The sequence below is a fragment of the Arachis hypogaea genome, chromosome 20 (assembly GCF_003086295.3).
Source record: "Arachis hypogaea cultivar Tifrunner chromosome 20, arahy.Tifrunner.gnm2.J5K5, whole genome shotgun sequence".
NCBI classification, from domain to species: domain Eukaryota; kingdom Viridiplantae; phylum Streptophyta; class Magnoliopsida; order Fabales; family Fabaceae; genus Arachis; species Arachis hypogaea.
In genome coordinates this window covers 123,836,033-123,853,433 of record NC_092055.1, presented here as the reverse complement: position 1 = coordinate 123,853,433, position 17,401 = coordinate 123,836,033, and the positions used below count along the sequence as shown (strand labels likewise).

Genomic DNA, 17,401 nt, shown 5'->3' with positions numbered 1-17,401 from the left:
ATATACAAATTATTGTTAACTAAATACTGATAAAAAATAATAATATTTACTAATAATATAACATTATTCTTAAAAAAAATCAATAAAATTAAAAATAAAAAGATATTGGTACTAAAAAATTTTTTATAACGATTTTTTTATTTTAGACAATGAATATGTGATATGACTTATATTAAATACAAGATATATAATTAATAATTTTTTCTTTTCATATAAATTATACTATATATTATATTGACAATATTTAATTTAAAATTCACCTTAACTTGTGATGTGATTTATAAATTAAAATTAAACTTGAGTTGACTTAATTTCGTTTAATTTGGTTTGTTTTTCTATGTTACAAGTAAGAATTTAATGATAAAATAAAAAATAGTTAATTGATATTAAATTTTATTTAATTTTTTTATAAAAAATATACTAATTAATTAAAAAATATTAATTGTATACATAACAAATAATATAAAATATATTTGAATACTTTTTAATAGAAGAATAAATTAGCAGAGGATCTAATTCTATTTGTGTAGTGAGTATATAGTGGGGTAAGAAGAAAATAAAGGAAGAAATGGATTGGGTTAGGTGGTTGAGGCTTGTTACAGATCATCAACCAACTTTTGAAAATTAAAAGAAAAATAAAAATAAAAATGAGTTAGTAGTTCGTACGTACGATATTCCAAAATTGACCCTATCTTTTATAAAGCAATGTTCTGAGCAACTTGTTTTCCTTCTTTCTCTTCTCCGTCCATTTACAATCAATTTCAACAATTTCCTGTTTCTTTCCACCAATTCTAATCCAATCCAATCCAATTTTTATCCATCAAACTTCCTCTTGCTTCTGCTCTCTCCTCTCTCCTATATCATTTTCTTTACCTGAAGCTAAAGATTCTGCGCCTTCTTTTTGCATTCATCTTCTTCGGCATCAGCTACGAGCATAAGATTTTGCAGAAGAAAAACCCCGAGCACGAACCAGTTTGGTTTGGTTTGAACCTTTTTTTTAGCTATTGTTTGGTTGTTGGGTATAAGAGATGGAGAGGGTTGTGGGAGGAAAGTACAAGATCGGTAAGAAAATTGGAAGCGGTTCCTTTGGTGAAATTTATATTGGTAAAATAACTTTCTTTTGTTTCTTCTTCTTGCTCTGTTATTATTGTTATTTTTTTCCTTTTAAGTTTATTGATTCTTCTCTATGCTTGTGCTGATCATGTTTAAAATTTTTTTCTTGGCAGCTACAAATATTGAGACCTCTGAGATTGTGGCCGTCAAGATGGTGCGTCTTCTTCTTTCTTACTTAAAAATTGATTTGCCTTCATTTTTTATTTTTAATCAAGAAGAAAAAAAAGAATTGTGCTAATAATCATGCATGGCATGATGTCTAAGAACATGAATAAGTTGGGGGATCAACTTCTACTTTGTCGTTTGTTTATTTATTTTAAAAAATTGAAGTAGGTTGGGTTGGATGGTGTTGTTCGATAATTCATATTAGAAATGGGGGAATTTAGAAATGCAGCTAATATATGAACATAAATTACATGCCTAAATTATGATATATGAGCTGATATATCATAACTTATGCATGTAAATTTATTACTACTATTATTATTATTTGAAAATATTCAGATTGAAGTAAAAGATTCATTACTTGATTATAGCAATCTGTTGTTCCATGTATGCTGTTGATGAATGGTTATTTGAAATTACTGAACTAAGGCCAATTGTTTCAATGCATGATAGATAACACATGAAAACTTGGGTCGAATTTTTAAATAGATAACTACACTTGCTAGAAAGTTTATAATTTGTTTCATAATCTCTTGGGTTTCCTTCATATTCAGCATTTCAAGAGCTATTTATGTACTTAATAGTTATTTATAGCGGCTGCATTTCCTATTTTGTAGGAGAACAAGAAAACCAAACATCCACAGCTGCTCTATGAGGCAAAGTTGTATAATCTTCTTCAAGGAGAAAGTAAGTTATAACAGAAGCGCTTCGAATGTGTAAATGTTCTGATAACATTTGCCAAGAGGGTTAAATGTTTATGATTCCCCTTGCCTTTTCTGTTTCAGGCGGTGTACCAAGTATGAAATGGTGTGGCATTGATGGAGACAATAATGTTCTAGTTATTGATCTTCTGGGACCGAGTCTCGAGGACCTTTTTGTCTATTGCGGGAGAAAATTTACATTGAAAACAGTTTTGATGTTGGCTGATCAGATGGTAATTACTGTTTCCTTGCTTTGATTTTCAAGAAGGCGGCATTTGTTCCTTGCTTTTTCTTGATATTACCATCTCATCTGCATATTATTTGAGCAGTTTCAACTCTTAAATAATTTTACTTATTTGTAGTCATAGTTCACATTAGTGAAAAGTTTCAATGAAAGTGTAAAGTGAAATCTGTTTTATTTACTGGATTACAGCTTACGAGAATCGAGTACCTACATTCGAAGGGATATTTGCATAGAGACATCAAACCAGATAACTTCCTTATGGGTCTTGGGAGGAAAGCAACCCAGGTAACATGCCAGAATTCGCTCGATCCCTTTCATTGCTAGACTCGCTACCAAATTCATGCTTATTTTTTTTTGTCGATTTGTTAAATTTACAGGTTTATATTATTGACTTTGGACTTGCAAAAAGATATAAGGACCTTAGCACAAATAAACATATTCCTTACAGGTATATTTTTGTTTCATTATTTGTTTTTTATCGTGTCTTGTTGTATAATGTTTTTCCATGTCTATTGTTGCCTAATTTTTTATTCTCCCTCCCCCCCCAACCCAACTTTGATGAACTCATCCAGAGAGAATAAAAACTTAACAGGAACTGCACGCTATGCAAGTTGTAATACTCACATAGGAATTGGTAAGTAGAAAGAAATTTTCCTTCTTTATATTATACAGATTGCAATTTACGAATTTCTCACCATTTGGATTCTATTTTGTCAGAGCAAAGTCGTCGAGATGATTTAGAGTCTCTTGGCTATGTTCTTATGTACTTCTTAAGAGGAAGGTATGTTTTTTCCACTATTCGTTCTAACTTTCCAGACATTTTGAGCTTTAAAAAAATGTTGCATATCAATTGAATAAGAAACGGGTCTTGACTATCTAGTTTTTGCGTTTCAGCCTTCCCTGGCAGGGTCTGAAAGCTGTCACCAAAAAGGAAAAATATGATAGGATTTGTGAGAAGAAGTTGTCAACTCCCATTGAGGTATGTGTGTGTTTTTCAGTTTGATAAAATGATTGATCTCCGAACTTATCATTGAGTACTTGAAACCTTGACTAAATATTGATATTTTTTTCTCCTAGATGCTTTGCAAGTCATATCCCGTGGAGTTCGCTTCTTACTTTCATTATTGCCACTCCTTGACATTTGATCAACTACCAGATTATGGATTCTTGAAGCGCTTGTTTCGTGAATTGTTCTCTCGTGAAGGTTTTGACTGTTTGCTTTTATATACTTGATTTGATTTTAACTAATTTGCCAGATAACAGAAAAATTAGTCTATGCTTAGTAAGGGTAATAATTTGCTTGTGAGTTAGTATTTTGATGGTATCAATTAACACTAATCCTAGGATTTCAAAACTTCACGGTATGTGTTATATTTTTCTTCTTCCTTCTTGTCGAAATAATCTTATTCGGCTGAATTCAATGTGCAGGATTTGAATCTGACAATTTGTTTGACTGGACCATTCTAAAGTACCAACAGACACAACAGAGACAGAGACAGATACAAAATCAAACAGCTGTTAGTAGTTTCTCGCTATATTTTTATTACCCTTTTTGAACAACTTTCATGCCATAATTGTGTGTAGTTCAATATTTTTATTACCCTTTTAGAACAAATTTCATGCCATGGATTGATATTGTTAGATGGCATTTCTGATAGTTTCTTTGAATGATGTCCTAATCTTATTCTTTTTCTGACATGATGAGTGTTTGGAAATTTTCAGCCTTCAGCTGCTGTACCTAGCAGTCTAGAACCCATGGCTACGGACAAGAATACAGGTAACTTCATTCTTGTCACTTACAAGGCGAAAAACAATTATTAGAAAATTCTCATAATAGCTAACTTAGGTTATTTTCATGAAACTTGTTGTCTAAATCTTAAACACAGAACCTAACAGCTTCTGATATAATCCTATGATGGGAATATGAGAACATATATTTCCCAACTAACTCTTTCTTATCTTAATTGTTAACTGCATTCCAAGAATTTTCAGTGTAGTGAAGTGATGATTTATGATTCTGATGCTTCACATTCCATTTCAGGTTCAGGAGTCAATGATTCAACTCATGTAACTGCAACAAGACAGTTGGCGAACCAGAATCATGATCGTCCAAGCGCAACTGCACAGCCTAAACCATCTGTTGGTCACAATCATAGTTTCAAGAATCAGACTGAGAAACATGTATGTTGTCACCTCCATGAAATTGCAAGTCTTGCATTTCTTGCCTCTAATCCCTCTTTAAATGTGTATTCTTGTCCTTCCTGTGTTTAATTTGAAATTTTACTTAGCTCAGGTAATTCATCTGATTGAGATCACTTTTTTTTTCGCAGAACGGGAACAACGGTCCTTCTACATCATCTGGCTTGCCAAAATCCTCTAAAGAAAATGCATCAAAAGCAGAAAAGCCCTTAGGAAGTTCACACATTGCTCGCGTTTTCGGTAGTAATTCTCGTACTTCAAGCAGTTGGATTCCTTCGCTACGCCGAATTTCTTCAGCCAAATAATATGTAAGAAAATCAGTTATTTACCTAACTTTGGTATGATAGATTAAGCAATGTCGTGTGTAATATTACCTAACCTTGTATATTGTAATTTACCTTGACAACATAAGAAATTTTTCTTGCATATTCATTAAATGGTATACAATTAAGTCATGGAATTATATTTGTGTGAGACACTGAGTTGATTTGTTTCAGACAGGAGTTTGAAGTAGCCACCTAGAGCTTGTTTTTCCATGGTCTCTCACATGTCACGGCATTTACTTCACCAGAGCAATAGTGGCATGTTATGTCAAGCCAAAAGAAAAGAAATGCCACTTCCATTTGTAATTTTACCACTTCTAAATGCATAGGTACATACACAACATGCTGGTGGGTAAGTAAGATTCATATGAAAGGAAGAGGCAGGTGCAAACCTTTGAGGCTTAAGTGAAGAGTTGAACAAGTTTTGGAGAAAACTATGTATGCTTGATTTTATTGGCATGGATGGCATCATGCCACACTTGGCTCAAGGGTTGAATTGAAGAATGAAGATTGTGGTGTAGACCTTGAAAATTGTGGGAAAGGGTCTGTTTGGCTGGGTTGCATTTTTTGTATTAACAATTAATGAGTTTTATGATGGATGAGTCAAAATATGGATATGGGTGGGTGAGGCCCATGGGCATAATCCCTTTTCTTTTTTTTCTTTTTCTATTTAATTTTTGACCTGGTCATCTCAACTTATATCACATTAATCTCTCTCAATCATTCATTATACAAGTTTGATTTATTATTATCATTATTATTATTTTATCCTTTGTACAGTTAGATTTGTTAGCATACTAATGTAATCACAAATGTACTCCTTTCCTTCTAAAAATGAGAAATGTTTACACTCAATTGAATTCATAGTTTATTTGGAAAAAGATCAAAGAACTTTTTCATATTGTTTTTGCTGAATTTGTTCTTGTAATTATAGTTAATCTTAGTGCCAAAAAGAAAGAAAAAAATAAAGAAAAGAATATTACTATTGAACCTTGGTTTTGGATGAGGTCTGAAATTTGGTTGATATAGGTTCCACAACTAATTTTATAGTTGAGAAAAATGAGTATAAAGGACAGTCGTTGAAAAGTAAGTGTTGATAATAAACAAAAAGGAAGAAGAATGAGTAAGTGTTGAAAAATGAGTACAACTGATTATTTTTTTGTTTTTATTTTTAGACTCTATTTTCTACTTTTGAGATTTTATAAACAAAAAATTAAAAATACGAAAAATAGGATTTTCTTATTTTTATTATTTTTAATTTTTATTTCACAACATTTTGAAAAAAAAAATAAAAATAAAAAGTAATAATTTTTTTTAAACTTTTTTCCTCATTCAAACTCTTAGTAATTGTTCGAGTAATTGCTGGCAATTTGCACCTTTAGGTTAAAAGTTACATCATATGTATGAGGATCATCAATGGATGCCAATTTGCACTAGACTTCAAAAATATCTATATCTTACATGTATTATATGAATTATTTAGAATGAAAAATACAAAATTTATGGTAACTAAAGAAGGTTTTCTGTAAATTTTATGCCACATTAAAATGTAAATAGCAATAAAGTTGTATGTATGTATGATCTTTTAAAATAAAAAAAATAAGAGTAAAATCTCAATTCGGCTCCTAATCATTTCACAAATTTTTATTCCGTTCTTCATCGATTGAAAAATGACATTATGATCTCTCATGATTAATTTTGTAAGACATTTTACCTCTTTTATTAATGTTTTCGTCCGGAACTAACGGATCTTGTCTACGTGTATCATTAACTCAACATGTGTTAAACAATTATTTAAAGGAACAAATCGTTCTCTAATGAGTTAACAGAACGTTGTTGTTTTATACATCTCAAAAAACGTTTTACTTCTTCTTTTGTCATTGTACTTTACTGTTACTTCCAATGCCACCACCACCAATGCCATTCCATCATCTTCTCATCTCTCTCGGACCACACCGTCCTAATTTTATTGCCATCACTTATCCAACTTTCACCATACTCACCTCTGTATTTATTCCTCACCTTTATTTCTATTCTCATGGTCTCACTCATTCCTACAACAATACAATATACCCATTAAATTCTCATTTAGCTTCAGTTTGTGACATTAAAGATGGCAGTGAGGTGCAATGATAAAGATCAGTGAGGGGGTGGAAGTAGTGGCAGCTAGGGTGGAGTGAGGAGATATGATTGTAGTAAAATGAACAATAAAAGGAAGAAGAAGAAGTAAAGCATTTTTGAGACGTGCATAACAACATCATTTTGCTAATTCACCAGGAGGCAATTTATCCTTTTAAATAGTTGTTTGACATGTGTTGAGTTAATAATATATGTAGACAATATTCGTTAGTTCTGGATAGAGACAATAACAAAAGAGACAGAATATCGAACATAATTAATCGTGAGGGGCTGCAATATCATTTTTCAATCGATGAGGGATAAAATGAGAATTTGTGAAATAATTACAGATCTAAACTCTATTTAAAAATTTGCTACATATATAAGACATGATTTAAACTTCTAACATTTTTTTAAAGCGACAAGTGAGTTGATACTCAACTAATCTAAGTTATTTCTCTAATTTATATTATGAGTAGCCTATAACCTATAATTCTATAAAGCACCAAACACCGGCATAGTGGTTTCTTCGCGTGTGAACTGTGTTAACGCACTTATTTGTCACATAGCAACCCTAATTATTACAAAAGGGTATAAATCCAATCATTATTTCATGGTCTCAAAGTTGATATATAATTGAAGTTATTTAGTAATATTGCCTTATTTATATACGAGGATACTAACTTTCATTTAATCTAGTATAGTTGAGTGAAAATTAACAATACTCACTCTTTTCATAGATAATAAAGTATATACTCTTCTTCAATAACCCTCTCTGTTTTCTTTCTTTTTCAATACATAATAAAATACATGTGAAACTATACAATCTCTTTCAAAATAGAAAAACTAAACATATTCAGTTCACACAAATAGACATTCACGTCTCCAATAGAAATTCATAACAGTCAAATTTGTAAATCAATCTAAAATCAATATTGATAGTAACATAATTATTCATAAATATTATTTGCTTGTTAGGAGATTGAGAAGGTACTGCTTCGATGTCTCTTTTTTTATTTTTATTTTTTTAAATACCCCTATCTATTTTTAAATTGAGCCCCAGGCTTCCTTGCTTCTTGGTAATAATTTTTTTTCAATTAAAACGATGCTCCCCTCTTAGTAAAGAAACATAGATATTAATAAGGTAGCACTGCAATTATAAATATTAGAAATAAGTATCTATGATCTATATCTATGATTATGATGATGATGATGATAATGGTGATTAATTAGTGCAACAACCGTAGGCACAGCATAAAATATTTTAACATAATCACATCATTATGAACATCATATGTATCTATCTACATTCGTGTGTGTACATATTATTGTTGTGTGTGTGTGATATGTCAAACCCTTCCTTCATTATAACCAAAATATAATGATGGTGTCTACGGCTATTTGAACCCTTCTTTTTAAAAAAAAAATTAATAAAAAAGAAAAGAAAAAAGAAGCACACCATTCATGCACATAAATTTGTACTAAATTAAACAAAACCAAATTGGTAGAGCCTTCTGGATAGAAAGTTATTATTAAATTATCTGTTTTTGTAAATAAAATAAAGAAACAGCATACTATTAGTAATTAATTGGCCCCCCATAAACTTTACTTTAGAAAATGTGTTAATGGTGACAAAGGAGAATCCATGAAATGATGAACTTGGCTGCCATAAAACCAGGCCTTTCACTGCTTTAATGCATAAAGCACTAAGAAGTGGAAATACAAAAAAAGAAAGCAACAATAAACATATTAAGTTGGAGACATGAATGAATGAAAAAATGCCCTGGGTCCCTTTTTTTTCTACCACCTTGTTGAATCTTTTAACTTGTCTTTATTATCCTCAATTAAAATATTTTTTATTTTTATTTTTATTTTTCTATCATGTTAAATATCTAACTGTTGCTCCTCATTCCTCTCATCACCATCACCATCTTGCTCTCCACATTCTCAATTCTCTCACCACTCTTTAACAAGTGAGTGCTAAATGAGAAACTTCTTTTTTTTTTTTCATTTTCTTTTAGGCACTTGAAAAGTAATAAATGAGAGTATATATACTTAGCATAACATGACAAAACAAGAATCCATGCTTTTACATATAAAAGAATTTAACTCCTTTTCTGTGATTCTTTACAAGTTATAATTGTTAATGTTGTTAGGTAGTTTTTTAATTTCTTTTGGCTTCATTTCAGGACAAATGTTGATTTTGATTAATATGATAATCATGTTTTATTCATTGTGATGAAAAAATTTGACCCTTTTTCATTATTTTTATTGGAATGAAAGTGAGCTCTACAAATTCCAAATGCTCAATTCATCAGCTAGAGAACATAGATGAGAATGCAGCTTCAGAATGCACACTATCATCATCATGTCCACCACCTGAGACTCCAACAGAGTCTATGGAGTTTCTTGCAAGATCATGGAGTCTCTCAGCAATGGAACTCTCCAAAGCACTTCACTATAACACTAACATCAAGCCTTCCACAACTTCTGCTGAGAACAAGGATTCTGTAAGTTTTTTGCTTTTGGTTCTACTTTGGAATTTGAAAAACCTTTTAATCAGAAATTAGGCCTTTAAAACTACTTTAGTTAGCAAGAAATGCAGCATTTTGAAACTGAAAATCAAGAAGTTAGTTTGAGTTCTATTAATAATAGATTCTATGCTATGCACACACACTTGAGTAAAGGGAAAGAAAAAAAAAAGCCAAAAAGAAGAGATTCTAATGAGAAATCAGAAGCCCTTTTCACCAAAATCAATGTTCTTTCTTTCTCCTGATTCTAGAATTCTTCAATATTTACAAGCATATATGAATTTCAAAGTGTGTAGCTATTGCTTTATATATTTACAATGATTCTGATGTAAATTATTTGAGCAGTTACTTAATGGATGTTGCCCTCAGATTTTGCCAAAAGATAGTGATGAAACTAAGGTACTATCATACTGCTTTCACATATAGTATGGTAATCATCATTTGGCATTAATATGCTCTAATTAAACTTCACCTTTCACTTTAAAATCATCTATCTGTCTTATCTACACACTGTGAATTCAGATAAGTCACAACATGTGAGGTTGTTTTGGTTTCTAACTTACAGAAGAACTTATTTTTAACATTATGTGCTGCCCATAATGGATAATTATGTCACTGATTGCTTGATATGTAGTTTCAAAAAAGGATAAACTAAATGACATAAATCTGGACTTAACCCAAGTAGAGAAATTAATGACAAAAAGTATCCATTATGTGCAGGACTTATTTTTACTCCATCAAGCAATCAATCCAGAATTCCTTTCAAGTCAAAACTTGCTCAGAAATGGGGTACATTACACTCAACCTCATGATTATATACTAAAAATAAAAGCTCAATCATTCATCACTCTTTTTCTTTGTTATTCTTCTTGTAAACTTTTGCATACTAGCTTTACAAGAGTTTGCTGAGAGGAAGGACAATGGGAAGATGGCTGAAGGATCAAAAGGAGAGGAAAAAGCAGGAAATTAGGACTCATAATGCTCAGTTGCATGCTGCAGTATCCGTGGCAGGTGTAGCTGCTGCCGTTGCGGCCATTGCAGCTTCAATGGCATCATCACAAGAAGTGCCTAATGCCGGCCAAAAGAACAATCCCATCAGTTCTGCCACGATTGCATCAGCAGCAGCCTTGGTTGCCTCTCACTGCATTGAGATTGCTGAGGATATGGGAGCTGAACATGAACAAATCTTAACTGTAGTTAACTCTGCCATTAATGCAAAAACCAATGGAGATATGATGACTTTAACAGCTGGAGCGGCCACAGGTATCAGAACCTCTATATTGTTCATTTCTCAATTTGCATTTTGCACCATGTTCTTGCCTCGTGTATTAACTCTTTAGGTGCTATGAACATGTTTTGATAAGGCTGTTGAGGCTTTCAGTTAATAAAGTAGATCATATGGAGGGTAGTTTTATAGCCGGAGGTAGATGGAGACCAGAAAACCATAGAAGAAATGTTATAAGTTCATATGCCAAAGATGTCATCTAATATTATAATGAAAGAATCTACTAAACGAAATGTTATGTTGGAAGCGTTGCGAGGAGCTGCTACTCTAAAGGCAAGACTGCAGAAGGGGGTTGGAGCGACGACGTTCCCTCTAGTCGATGAAAAATGCAAGGAAGGAAGAGAAGCAAACATCTTGCTGGCACTGGACTCTGTTTTCAAAGGAGGGGAGATTCTAAAGCGTACAAGAAAAGGTATCATTAAAATGTTCATAGCAATCTAAGTGAATTAAAACAAATGGCAAATGCATATAGAAGTTTATATTTATAACACAAAGTATCCCAATGTTAAATGCAGGAGATCTTCACTGGAAGCAAGTATCTTTCAATATGAATTCAAATTTACAGGTAATTGCTAGAAGACACTCAAAAATCCATCAACAAATAATAGGCATAGGAGATAATCGTAACCACTGATTTTGTTGATATCTCCAATTAAATAGTTACATGGAATGTTCTAACAAAATTACAACAGGTTATAGCGAAAATGAAGAGCAAGCACATGGCAGGAACATTCACCAAAAAGAAGAAATGTAAGCTCAAAGTTTCATTCATAACTATTCTTTCGCACAATCTGAAAACCAATGCTTTAAGGTACGCCCTATAAAATCGCAGGTATAGTCACCGGAGTCTGCAGTGATGTCCAAGCTTGGCCGGGAAGAGAGAAGGAAGACTTAATAGAAAAGAGGGCATATTTTGGAATTAAAACTGCAGAAAGGATAATAGAGTTTGAATGTGAGAGTAAAAGAGACAAACAGTTCTGGCTTGATGGGATCCAGTATATGTTGAATTGCCGCGCCAAAGCGGCATAAATATAAACAGAAAATAAAATAAAATGGCTGATATGGGGTTGCTTTTTCTACTTCTCTTTTACTTTTACTTGATGAGATGCTTATACAGATGTACATTTGATAGAATAACTGTAAGATTTCACCAAGGACATTGATAGAGTACAATGATTTCAATGAAGAGGCATAGGATCTAGAACCATTACATTGTCACTCTAATTCCTTCAGGAAATCAGCATTATCAACAAAAGCCTGCATAAGTAATACACAAGTCAAACTTTAAAATACAATAAGATGGTATCATTCTATGCCAAAGTCTCGGGTGTAAATGAATGGAGAATTCAGATGATAGGTATAGAGAAAAAGCAGTAGTGATAATAGTATTTTGAGTTACGTTAGGTGTACATATCTTGCATCGCAAGTCATCCGACTCATTCCGTCCAACCATGGAGAGTGAGTCGGCATGGTGTTTAAAACAAAATATGTTCGCCTAGAATTTCTCACGTTATTTCACATATGATTCATTCCTCTCTTATTACATATCATACACAAACCACCCATGAATTCATCAACGTAGTTGACCTCATCAACGTAGTTGACCTGGTTGAAGTCTTAGAAGAAGCACATAATAAATCCCATACAATCAAATAGAGGGAAAGGTTATGCATACCAATTTCCAACCATCAGGGTCCAAGCAAACTGCTATCTTGGTGTTGATACCTGGCAGCGGCCCAGGTTCACGGATAATCTTGCCTCCACACAGTTTGATTGCTTCTGCACTCTTATACACATCATTTGTGCCTATTGCAATCTGTGCAAACACATAAATGAGTTGCATTCTAACAGTAAGATATAGAAAATAGACACGGAAAACAACACAAAAATCAATAAAACCACTTTCGAAAATGGAAACTAAATAGTATCTACCTGTCCATAGCCATTTCCTTTGTCATAATTAGTGATTCCATAGTTATATGTAAGTTCTAGAACAGTGTTCTTATCTTCAGGACCATACCCCATTGTGGCAACTGTATTCTGTAAAACAATCAGAATCAATGACAATTGATAGCTAAAAATCGATAAAATCATGTTTTTTGTTTTTACTTTTTTTCTTCACAAAATCTAATAAGCAAAGGTCACTGAAAATAAAAGCAGAAACCAAACAAGCCAACTTGCGCATGATATTAATAATTGCCATCACCATAAGTTTACCTTGTGCTCAGGATTGTCTTTCCTATGCAGAAGTTGCATGCCAAGAGCCTTTTGAAATCCATAAAACAAGGACAAATATTAAGCTACATGAAAGAAAGATGGAATTCACTTCATGAAAGAACCTTTCACATTTTCATCCTAATAGGAGTAGAAAACACTCACTTTCTGATAGAAGACTATGGCACGGTCAAGATCACCTACACGAAGTGACACTTGGCATAGGGGTTCGGAAGTAAGTCCTCTTTCCAAGAGCTCAAATTCATAACCATCAGGATCTTGGATGAAAGAAGTTACTGTGCTGCCACCTTTGACAGGCCCTGGTTCCTTGATAACCTTTCCACCTTTTGCTTTTATCAGATCAACTGCCTTGGCAGCCTAGAAAATTGGAGTAAGGACAATAATCATCATAATTTAAGTCAGAAATTTGATAGAGACATGCAGCATACATTGAGCATCAAGAAAAGGAAATGTACCAAAAACCACTCTAAAAAAGACCATTTGAGTTTTTAACTTCCTGTGAGAATTTCACAGTTTGAAGATAACAACACACATTGATCAATTGGCTAGTGATGTTATATAAGCTGGTAACTAATGTTCATGAAAAATATAAATTGGTTCTTAATGTACCAATGTGTTCAAATGGAGACTCTATTTTTAAGTTGCTGTTGCTTAGTTCTACAATATCAACAATCATGCTTTGTTTTCTAATTGTTCTATAATAGGAGCTTACATCTTCAACTACAACACCCAAATGACCAAACCCATTTCCAATGTCATACTTGTCCACTCCATAATCTGCAATGATGAAGAAATACAAACACGAAACATGAGAAGCACAAACTATTTTATGCTAAACAAAAGTTTGAATCTTGCACATCTAAACTCACTGTAGGTAAGCTCAACTGTAAAATTGGAATCTTCAGGGCCATATCCAAGAAAAGCATTTGTGTATCTTTCTTCAGGTATATCACGTTTTCTCAACAGGTTCATGCCAAGGCACTCCGTGTAAAACCTAAATATATATACACATTCCAAAAATGTAATCAAGATTCAAGAATATAGAATTATAATAATTGCATTAATTTAGGGCAATTGAAGCATCATAGGTAGCATACTTTATAGTCTTATCCAAGTCCCCAACACGGTACACAACATGTAAGAATCTTCTATTGTCATTTTTGACCCATTCAAACAAGTTTTGCTCTGGTTGAATTAGATTCTCTGCTGCATTAGCCTCTCCTACTCTAAACAATTCTGAACCTTTTACACCAAATAACAGAGATTGGGACTGTGGAATAGCTGAACAAATTGCCGTAACAATTCTGTTAATGTAAACAGAGTTATAATATAATTAATTAACTCTAAGTATCAAATGAATAATAATAAAGCTGATGTGAACGGAGGTTAATTACCAAAAGGACCAGAAAGAAGGTGAAAGAGAGCTAGTCTTCTAGAACGGTTAGGGTTGTAAGAGGAAATGCACATAGTGATAGAAGGGAAACTGAAAGAACAAGTTGTTGATAACATTGAGGATGAGGCCATGGCCATTGCCATTGCCATTTGGCAATGCTGCAAATTGCTAATGAAGCTGGTTGCCTTGTTCTCTTCTTCCCGACTACCTAAACCAAACAGCTCTATCCACCATGCATCATGCATGGACAGTAATTATTGTTAACGGGCTTTTATTGGATTGGGCTTTAGCCCATTGTAACTACAGCGTTTTGTAGAGTTTGGGCTTTCATTTACATCATTGAGTCTGCTCGTTTTAATTTTCTTTCGTCAATTCATTCAGCAAAACCTTTGTATAAAAATTCAGTCTTAAATTTCCAAATTGCGCATATTTATTATTTACCATCATGATTTTGTTAGTATACAATACATGTTGAATCTCAAGAAGAAAGAAAAACATATTGACAAATTGAACCATTAGTTTTGTTAGTATTCGATGATTATTTTAAGAGGAGAAAAAGGGTATCGTTGGCATGAATTTTGAGTTGTAAAATGCATGCTCCTACAATCTATGTACAAAACAAAACCACATGGTAAAGTACAATGATGCGGTTCTTTTTAGAATAACAAAAGAAGTTTATGCAAGTATTGGCCTAGTTTATTACCATTGCAACTTGAGGGTAGGTGTGGGAAGAAGGTTGAAGATACAAACCAAAAACAAGGATTGAAGATGTTTATTTTTTTAGGGTAAAATATATTTTTTATTATTAAAATTTGTTAAAAATTTTAAAAATATTTTTAAATTTTAATTTGTTTTAATTTTATTTTTAAATTTTTTTATTTGCATCAATTTTATCTTTATCCTCAAATTTTTTTTATCAAACTATATGGTCAACACTATTTTTTTTTAATTTTACCTTCCAAAACCTATTCACTTTTATTATCATCTCTAAAATATTATTTTCTCTCTCTTTCAAATACTCTGTCGCCAAACTCGTTACCACTATCGCCACTATTATCACCATATCATCTCTTTAATCTTATTTTTAAACAGAACAAAGAACAAAGATCGAAAAATCTCAATAAACTAATTCAAAAAACAAAAATGGTAGAAGAGTATAACCTTCACAATCAAGAACAGCAACAACAACCCATCGAGTTGCTCCAATTCAGAGACTCACTTCAACCCAAGTTGATGCAGTTCTTTGTACTCTATGGCTCGAAAACTCCCGTGAGAAAATTAAAGCCAAGCTTAACGATTCGAAGGAATGAAGAACCGCACAACAACGAAGTGAGGACTGAACCTGAAAAGTTTTTTATTGAAAGGGACAAAACCTAAAGCCTCGGCATCATCCCTATTGTTGAAGGGATTAACCCTCCAATGGAATTCTTCTTGGCGCTAACGTGGACGAGGTTGGTGCAGTTTGCGGGTGCTGAAGGTAAGGTCCCATGCAAGTTATTGGAGGCAAGCCAGAGATACTTGAGCTTCTTTAGAGCTCCAATGGTGATCGGAATCCCACCGAAGAAGCCATTGTAGGACAAGTTGATGAGATGGAGCTAAGATTTGGAGGAGAAGTTCATCGAAATGTCATTGGAGAATGTGTTGGAAAACAAGTCGAGGTATCGGAAGGAGTCTGTTATGTCGCCGATGAGTGTGCCGGAGAGGAGGTTGTGAGCGAGGTTGAGCACCTGGAGGTTGGTGAGGTTGAGGAGCGGCGAAGGGAGGTGGCTGGAGAGGGAGTTGTTGTGGAGGTAGACTGGGCGGCGGAGGAGACAGTCAAAGAGAAAGTGAAGGATAGGGCCGTTGAGGTTGTTGGAGTAGAGGCTGAGCCTCCTCAGCTGAGTAAGTTTGGAGATAATGATGAAAGAGAATAAGATTTGAAAGGTAAAATTGGAAAAAAAAATAATGTTGACCATAGTTTGACCAGAAAATTTGAACATAAGGATAAAATTGATGAAAATCGAAAACATTAAAGATGAAATTGAAACAAATTAAAACTTAGGGGTATTTTTGACACTTTTAACAAACTTCAAGGACAAAAAATATACTTTATATATTCATGGTTTAAGTCGTTATATACTTATACCATAGGATCATATACTATTTTTTAAATTGAGAGAATGAAAGAAAGCTCTGCTAGGGTTTTCTGTCAAGAGGAGGACTAAATACAATGCAGTACAAAGAAAGTCAAAACTAGAGATCATGTCAATCTGAACCAACCTAGTGAAGACATGGAGGTCGTTGAATAGAATGAGGATAATGTTCCGGCTATGACCAAAGCATCCTATAAGGAATTTATCCTCAAACTTGCTGGCCCTAATATCAGTGGTGATGATTTTACTATTGATGATATGAATGAAGATAAGCCAAATCTGGAGGATAAGTGGTACAACCCTGCTGCCAATGACGATCAAGAACAGAAACCCTTTGATCCGTGTCCAAAGATTCCAATATTTAAAGATGAATTTGATGAATGGTGCAAGTCATGACGCTCTACCCTTATGGTCAAAGTCCTAGGCAAACGAGTGGGTCTAGGATTTATGGAACAACGTCTTCAACGCGACTGGGCAAAAAAAAAAGGTAAGATAAATGTTATTGATATGGATCGTGATTATTTTCTGGTTTATTTTGTAGATGAGTGCGATTATAACCATGCCTTGATGGAAGAACCTTGGATGATATCTGGGCATTACCTTATTATCCAATGTTGGAGGCCTTTCTTTTTGTCCTTAGAGAAAGAAGTTAGAAAAATTGCTGCTTAGATCCGTATTCCTAACCTGACTATCAAACTCTATAATCATAGATTTTTTTGGAGAGTGGGTTCTACTATTGGCCACCTACTGAAGATAGATCGTACTACATCCATTCATTCTAGAGGCCATTTTTCTCGGATATGTATTGACATTGATCTGAGGAAACAATTAGTCCCAAGGATCCCTGTTGCTGAGGTGCTCAATATAGAATATGAAGGCCTTCATTAAATCTGCTTCTTGTGTGAAAAATATGGCCATCGGTCTTATCATTGCAGTGAAGCTTTGGTGGAGGAAACGATAAA

General features: G+C 33.3%; 3 protein-coding genes across 5 annotated transcripts; 2 read left to right on the top strand and 1 right to left on the bottom strand.

Moving 5' to 3' along the window:
* The first annotated feature begins 497 nt into the window (after positions 1-497).
* LOC112783031 (uncharacterized) lies at positions 498-5,499 on the top strand. 2 transcript variants are annotated; one of them, XM_025825766.3, is made up of 15 exons: positions 498-1,104; positions 1,227-1,267; positions 1,896-1,965; positions 2,064-2,212; positions 2,413-2,508; positions 2,601-2,671; positions 2,796-2,857; positions 2,941-3,004; positions 3,118-3,202; positions 3,301-3,427; positions 3,652-3,740; positions 3,946-4,000; positions 4,265-4,404; positions 4,554-4,730; positions 4,924-5,499. In XM_025825766.3, the coding sequence occupies exons 1-14, from the start codon at positions 1,029-1,031 to the stop codon at positions 4,725-4,727; spliced, it is 1,299 nt and encodes a 432-aa protein (XP_025681551.1). In that variant the 5' UTR covers positions 498-1,028; the 3' UTR covers positions 4,728-4,730; positions 4,924-5,499. The 2 variants fall into 2 exon arrangements, with proteins under 2 accessions (XP_025681551.1, XP_025681550.1); XM_025825765.3 differs by having other exon boundaries at positions 4,920-5,499.
* A 3,158-nt stretch (positions 5,500-8,657) lies between these two features.
* On the top strand, positions 8,658-11,836 carry LOC112786656 (VAN3-binding protein). 2 transcript variants are annotated; one of them, XM_025830019.3, is made up of 9 exons: positions 8,658-8,836; positions 9,147-9,373; positions 9,740-9,793; positions 10,115-10,183; positions 10,285-10,657; positions 10,927-11,091; positions 11,195-11,244; positions 11,372-11,429; positions 11,512-11,836. In XM_025830019.3, coding segments are annotated over exons 1-9 (1,194 nt in total). In that variant the 5' UTR covers positions 8,658-8,835; the 3' UTR covers positions 11,709-11,836. The 2 variants fall into 2 exon arrangements, with proteins under 2 accessions (XP_025685804.1, XP_025685807.1); XM_025830022.3 differs by lacking the exon at positions 10,115-10,183.
* Positions 11,837-11,894: 58 nt separating this feature from the next.
* LOC112786277 (putative lactoylglutathione lyase) lies at positions 11,895-14,552 on the bottom strand. Its single transcript, XM_029296641.1, has 9 exons — positions 14,309-14,552; positions 14,012-14,195; positions 13,784-13,908; positions 13,627-13,691; positions 13,059-13,271; positions 12,897-12,944; positions 12,612-12,719; positions 12,355-12,495; positions 11,895-11,936 (listed from the first exon to the last, which is right to left on the bottom strand). The coding sequence occupies exons 1-9, from the start codon at positions 14,550-14,552 to the stop codon at positions 11,895-11,897; spliced, it is 1,170 nt and encodes a 389-aa protein (XP_029152474.1).
* Between the last annotated feature and the right edge of the window lie 2,849 nt (positions 14,553-17,401).

Coding starts and splice junctions, on each gene's coding strand:
- LOC112783031 (XM_025825766.3), top strand. CDS start 1,029: ATGGAGAGGGTTGTGGGAGGAAAGTACAAGATCGGTAAGAAAATTGGA. Junction 1,966..2,063: donor TAATCTTCTTCAAGGAGAAA/GTAAGTTATAAC, acceptor TTTCTGTTTCAG/GCGGTGTACCAAGTATGAAA. Junction 2,672..2,795: donor AATAAACATATTCCTTACAG/GTATATTTTTGT, acceptor GAACTCATCCAG/AGAGAATAAAAACTTAACAG.
- LOC112786656 (XM_025830019.3), top strand. Junction 10,184..10,284: donor AAAACTTGCTCAGAAATGGG/GTACATTACACT, acceptor TTTGCATACTAG/CTTTACAAGAGTTTGCTGAG. Junction 10,658..10,926: donor AACAGCTGGAGCGGCCACAG/GTATCAGAACCT, acceptor TTATGTTGGAAG/CGTTGCGAGGAGCTGCTACT.
- LOC112786277 (XM_029296641.1), bottom strand. CDS start 14,552: ATGCATGATGCATGGTGGATAGAGCTGTTTGGTTTAGGTAGTCGGGAA. Junction 12,945..13,058: donor CCATAGTCTTCTATCAGAAA/GTGAGTGTTTTC, acceptor GGATTTCAAAAG/GCTCTTGGCATGCAACTTCT. Junction 12,496..12,611: donor AAGGAAATGGCTATGGACAG/GTAGATACTATT, acceptor GTGTTTGCACAG/ATTGCAATAGGCACAAATGA.